The sequence below is a fragment of the Manacus vitellinus genome, unplaced genomic scaffold, assembly GCF_001715985.3.
Source record: "Manacus vitellinus isolate BGI_N305 unplaced genomic scaffold, ASM171598v3 scaffold_12_pilon, whole genome shotgun sequence".
NCBI classification, from domain to species: domain Eukaryota; kingdom Metazoa; phylum Chordata; class Aves; order Passeriformes; family Pipridae; genus Manacus; species Manacus vitellinus.
Genome location: NW_021938949.1, coordinates 1,574,988 through 1,581,606, shown reverse-complemented (window position 1 = coordinate 1,581,606; position 6,619 = coordinate 1,574,988). Strand labels below are relative to the sequence as shown.

Here is a 6,619-nt window from a genome sequence, read left to right as displayed (position 1 = left end):
ATTGGTTCCAAAGCCCATTAGGCCAATCAAAACAACCAAGCTATCAAAAACATTCCACTTGTTCTGAAAATAGTAGTAAGGATCTAGAGCAATGATTTTCAAGAGCATTTCTAGTGTAAAAATCAGAGTGAAGAACTGGAAAGACAAAAAAGAAATTCAGAAAAAAGTCACTGAAGAACTCTGTCTCCTTATGGGACTATTCCAGTATAAATACAGGGTTATAACTCCATATTCACCCTAACATAGACCTCACTTACCTCATTAGTTATAGAAATCATTATTCTTTTTTCTGGTAACATGCCAAGGTGATCCATAGCCATGAATAAGGTGTTCAAGACAATGCAAACCATGATAAAGAGTTCAACAAACGGATTCAAAATCACCAATTTCACCTTCTCTTTGACTGCTCTCCAGAATGGACAACAATTCCAAATTAGACACTTTGGAGCAAAACGTTTCCAAAATGCAGGACATTTCAATTTTGACTCTAGCAGAGAAAGAGGGAAGGTGGCATATGAATAATCCTGTGTGGAATATCATAGTATGAAGAAAAGGAAAATCAGTCAGAGAAAAGATTGGAAAGAAAAATCAATCTCATGTGAGCAGAATGGCATCACTGAAGAAAACGTTTCACTCCTACTACACAAACTAATCACAGGCTATTGCAGGTCACCATCAACAAATGTCATAATGACAGAAACAGGGGATATCACCCACTTCTTCGTATGTTTATTATTCTTTCCTGTGAGGTTGGGGAGGCCCTGGCACAGGTTGCCCAGAGAAGCTGTGGATGCCTCATCCCTGGGAGTGCTCAAGGCCAGGTTGGATGGGACTCTGAGCAACCTGGTCTAGTGGAAGGTGTCCCTGACCATGGCAGGGGGTTGGAACTAAATGATCCTTAATGTGTAATCCAACACAAACTGTTCCATGATTCTATGATTACACTATTAAAGGATAATAAAGGATCTGCATTAAGGAGAGAAATCTGTTTCTGGGACAATGACAACCTGTGTCCTGTGAGTTGAACCTGCCCAGCCACAGGTGTCCATAGCTGAGGACAGGCTTATAAGTGAGGTTGGAAGAGAGCTCAGGGGATCTGTAGTGCAACCCCCTTCTCCAAGCAGGGCCAGCCATCAGGTCAGAGACTGCACAACCTCTTCCTCTGAAAATGGGCAACGTTTCTGCTTACACACACTTTGAAATTCTCTTCTTTCAATCAAGTTGGTCAGGCATGATTTACCCTTGGTAATTGTGAGTTACAGTCACAGTTATATGAGATATGAGAATATTTATTTTACTGAAATTGATATTTGCAGCGTAATTTCCCCTAGTGGTTTTAAAATAATGCTGCATGTTTGAGACAGTTTGATCTCTCAGGTCACATTACACAATCTCATAGGAAAAACAGGAAAGAATGACTTACTCAAATTGTCTGTAAGAATAGTGGCTGCACTCATTAACCTCTGTCTTCGGAAAGGATCATTAATAGAGTCCACTGACACATCATAGGACAGCAGGATCTGCCTCTTTGGTTACAAGGACAACAGAAGGTAACATAGCAAGGGAATATGAAAAACTGGCAATACAAAAATTATGTCCAGCATGAGATAAATATGCCTTTTTAAAAACACATTGAAGGGAAGCTTTACTTTGGTGACAATATATAAAACAAAGAATACAACACTATCAGGTCTTTGCTTTAGAAGGCAAAGGGTATTTCATCAAAACCAGTAAATTTCTTCATGAAGTTGTTTCCTTCTGAAAATATTTAATAACAATAATAATGTCATTATAGAAGAAGTATAGAAACATTAATGGGGCAAGGGAAAAGAATCCTTCCATCTTTCCAGTAACTGATGAGAAGAGCAGACAAAAAGAACACTGACCATCAGTTTGAATAAACTATTCCCTATTTAACAATTATAATTATTGATGATTAATAAATATTATACATTTATTAATAGGAAAAATAGTCAAGTAGTTAACAAATATTATTGCTTTTTCCAGCACTACTAGGCCTATCTAGATCTCTACTAATATTGAACTGCTTAAAACTAGGAATGGCACTACTTTTATTTTCATTAGAAGCCACAGAACGCTCAGCTCAGTGCTCCTGATGTGAGCTCAAGGACAGACAGGTCAACACTTGTATCTTATGGGATACACTGAATTATTATCAAATATTCTGTTCATGACACATTAACACACACACTTTCTCAAGATTAAGTAGACAATCGTAAAACATGGGCTGCAAAGAATATGTGAGACTCTGAGGTAGAGAAAATCAGAAAGAATTTCACTGAAATTTCACAGAATACCCTGAATTGGAAGGGACCCATGAGGATCATCCAGTTCCAGCTCTTAAGTGAATGGCCCATGGAGGGATTGAACCCACAATCTTGGTGTTATTAGCACCAGGCTCTAACCAAACAAAGATTCCAGTATCAGGAAGGATATAATTAGAACTACCAGTTGACAGGGAACCAGACAGACTGAGAGTGGATAGACTGACCACATCACAATGCCCAGTACCTTGGTATTCCCTCTCAGCACAACCTGAATGAAACTGATATCCTTGGCCTCAGGGGTTTAATAATCATTATTTCTCTTTGCTAGTTTGATATTTTAATGAAAAAATAACCAAAATTTAGCTGATAGAACTGTCACAGAATGGACATATCAAAGGAATTGCCACTGACCTTGTTACGGCTGCTCATCTGTCTTTAACTGAGGGAAATAACTGGGGATGAGAAACTGGGATTTAAAAAAGGGATATGCTCTAGAGGAATGGTCCATTCAAATTTTTATAAACTGCTTAAGTCCTACCAAAATGTTTCTACCTGATATGCTTTTTTCTCTTTGACTTACTGTCTTAAGCCTCTTTTTGTGATGAAAGTAGAGAGCACATTGTTTGAAGAGTCCTCAGCTGTAGGAGAGACACCAGTAATTGTCATGTTTGTTGCAGTTTATATTTATTTGACTAATGAAAGAACTCTGTGTCAGAGCATCTCGCATTGGATAATGCTCTAGGCTTTTCTTTTGCTTTTGTTTTTTTTTCTTTTTTAATATGAAATTATTTTAGGTACTACTGACAGCCACTTCCAACTTCCCTTTCAAGGCCGTACGTGCTGTCTCCCTCACATCCCAAATACAGTTTTCAGATTGCTTTAAAAAACAAGTTATTCCAATGAATGTAGAAAGGAGGGGAAAATAAAAAAAAAGAGAGGAAAAATTGCAAACAAAGAAAGCTTTTCTGCTCATAGAATTGTCATATCACACCTAGGTCTAATGAATATATTTCCTATTTCAAATACTTACAAGCTTCTTGTGGCAGTGACCAGGCTGTGAATTAAATATTTGCTCCTCTTTCTCCTGATCATCTAAAATTACATTTTGTCTTAAAATAGGTATTTCTTTAATAATCTCTTTTCCTTTTGAATTTTTCAAGTCAGCAATTGGCATTTCAGACCCAACCTGCAAGGCCTTACTGCTTTCTGCTGCAGCCATCTCCTGGAAAAGAAAAGGCCAAAGGTCTGTCTATTAACATAAGGTAAATGCCAACACATGGACAAGGATAATATTCAATTTAATTTTTAATCATTAAATTATTACCCTGTCTGAATGCTGAGGTACTTGGTAAAATGATGATTCCTTACACCTTAATGCACTGCCAGGCAGTCTCATATCTTCGTTCACGAAGCCTAGCCATTATGATGACACCTTAATGATGAAATTGGATAGTTGCTGGGGGATATTTGTATGGCCTCTTACAAATCTGACTTTTTTGACTGCAAGCAGTAAATCAGAGGTCTCTTTTATAAAAAGCTACAAGATACAATAGGTCTTACCAATAATTTTCAACCCATCCTGCTGCCTTGGCTTAGAGCTTCACTTCTGGTGGATGAGAAGCTTGAGATGACCCAGCAGCGTGGGCCTGCAGCCCAGAAATAACTGTGTCCTGGGCTGCATCACGACAAGCATGGGCAGCAGGTCAAGGCAGTTGATTCTCCCTCTCTGCTCCCCTCTCATGAGACCCCACCTGCACTGCTGTGTCCAGCTCCAGGCCCCCCCCAACATCAGCAGGACATGGACCTGCCCAAGGGCACGGAGATGCTCTGAGGGCTGGAGCACCTCTGCTCTGGAGACAGGCTGAGAGAGCTGGGGTCATTCAGCCTGGAGAAGAGAAGGATTCAGGGAGACCTTAGAGCCCCTTCCAGTGCCTAAAGAGGCTCCAAGAGAGCTGGAGAGGGACTTTTTATAAGGGCAGGTAGTGACATGACAAGGGCTAATGTTTTTAAAGGGAAAGAAGAGAGATTTAGATTAGATGTTATGAATAAATTCTTTCCTGGCAGGGTGGTGAGGTACTGGCTTAAGGTGCCCTGAAAAGCTCTGGATGCCCCATCCCTGGAAGTGTTCAAGGCCAAGTTAGATGGGTTTTGGAGCAATCTGGTCTAGTGGAAGGTGTTCCAGACCATCCTGAACTGGAGGATCTTGAAGGTCCCTTGTGATCCAAACCATTCTGTGATTCTATGACTCAATGATTATCAGAAATAAAAGCAGGTGATCCCTGGCCCCTTACAGACCAAGGTATGAATGACTGGAACAATACTATGCCAAGAGGAAACACTGTGGAAATCTGATGTGTGTCTATTAACTCTCCTGCTCTCATCAACTGATAGACCTCCTGCATCCCATCACTCAGAAAGAGGCCTGACAACCTTTAAAATGCTGAGCACAGAGGCTCTTGGAAGGCTTTTTAATCCGGCCTGAACTCCGTCAGCACTGGAACTTCCAACTTCTGGGAACTGCAGAAATGACAATTTTTCTCATGGATGTAAATGTATCCACTCATATTTCCTTCATGAGACTACACAGTAATAGGAAGAAGGAATACCCAGAGAAAGGAATTTCTGTCCACAGCAATAATGGTAGTGTACAAGAACGGGGAAAACCATGGAATGCAGCACCTATGCAATACCATAAAAGCTACAAACTTCCCAACAAGCCATTCCTATACAATGTCAGGTCTGCAAATCCTAAAAGTTAATGATGGTTTTTTGTATCACAGAAATGTTTATATATTCAAATACATATATACATACACACATGGATTTATAGAGACACAAAGAGAAATGAAGTGTGAGAAAGTATTGCAAGAAGCACATGTTTAATTCAAAACATCATTTCCCTAATTCACATACAGAAGAAAACAGAAGGAACCACTTATTTTATGTAATAATTTACAAACCTGTTCTTTCTTTATAATGTCTTGGGCTTCCTGAAGTAGTTTTTTCTTGGTCTCTCTTTCAGCTCTGTTTTGCTCTTCATATGCCGTAGTTACCACAGCCAAGATCAGATTGAAGAGATAAAATGAGCAGAGAAGGATGAATACCACAAAAAAAAAAAAGCAGGTCACTCCAGATGTACGGATAGTCTGTGAGGAAAAGATAAAAGTTGTGATATATTCTAAACAAACTATTATTTACAATACAATTTCAAACTAACTTTAAAAAATTTCTTTTCCTATGCAATACAAAGGGTTAACATACTGCACTATTTTTATTAAACAACAGTAGAATCAGCCTTTGGTCCAAGTTATACAGAAGGTCTAGAAATACACCCAGTCAAGAGTTCCCTCAGCCTTGAAGTAAATGGATTTCAGCTCTTAAAATCCTCTCTATATTCACACCAGACAACGCAGAAAAGAACCGTGTCTTGCAGAATATACCATCTAAGGAGTCTTTCTGCTGTGCCTTTTGCAATCGGATATGTCTATCTCGTATTGGCCTCATTAGACACCAGTGTGCCGTAATAAATGTAGACAGAGCCCTCCTTAATCTTTGTTCGCGAAGCCTAGCCATGATGATGATGATGGTGATATTCACACCATGTTTTCTTTCTAGCATAACACCTCAAATATTCATAACAATACCTTAAACTGCAAGAAGAATCAATAAGACCCATTCTTAAAATTAAATTAAATATCTCCCAGTAAATCAGGCAAATGAACCTCATAGGTTAAGTGATGAGAAGTGAAGAGCTATACAGGTAGCTACAGAAGAAATAAATGAAACTCAGAAATAAAGATGGGATTATCTAAACAACCATGAAAGATATTATAATTACAGAATCGGAGTGATTACCTTACTCTTACATTTGTTTAAATGGCAGCAGAGGAGATGGCTCAAAATTAAGCTCTGAGACATTCAAATGACAAAAAGAAGTTATATCTATTTTTAAAAAGAAGTCTTAATAAAGTTTGATGGAAAAAATGTTAAAGTGGACAAGGCAGAGGATAATTCTTGTCTAGTAAAGGCACTGCATAGACATAAGGGATCCAGAGAGTTGTCTACATGCATTTTTATAGCATTTCTGAAAAAAAAAAACCCACCAGAATTCAAAAGGTACATTCAACTCTCTGAATCAAAACATCAAGCCTCCAAATTTTTAATGTCAGTTGTCAAAAATGATCTGAAACTAAAGTGTTGAGCCAAAAGGTTTGGTGAGGAGTCAGGACTTAAAAGGAAGAGGAACAGAGAAGGCAACAAGTCCTCACGCTCCCTGCAGCAGCAGTGAGCTCACTGGCTGGATCTGCTGTATATCCCAATCCTTGGGTGGT

General features: G+C 38.8%; 1 protein-coding gene across 1 annotated transcript in view; it reads right to left on the bottom strand.

Annotated features, from left to right (window-relative positions):
- LOC108638694 (sodium channel protein type 5 subunit alpha-like) overlaps nt 1-6,619 on the bottom strand; it is a 35,056-nt gene that overhangs the window by 19,605 nt on the left and 8,832 nt on the right. Inside the window, exons 9-14 of the mRNA XM_029957802.1 lie at nt 5,249-5,434; nt 3,319-3,510; nt 1,424-1,526; nt 1,194-1,204; nt 258-485; nt 2-135 (exon numbers count right to left, since the gene is read on the bottom strand). Coding sequence (XP_029813662.1) covers nt 2-135; nt 258-485; nt 1,194-1,204; nt 1,424-1,526; nt 3,319-3,510; nt 5,249-5,434 — 854 coding nt within the window. The remainder of the gene's footprint in view (nt 1; nt 136-257; nt 486-1,193; nt 1,205-1,423; nt 1,527-3,318; nt 3,511-5,248; nt 5,435-6,619) is intronic.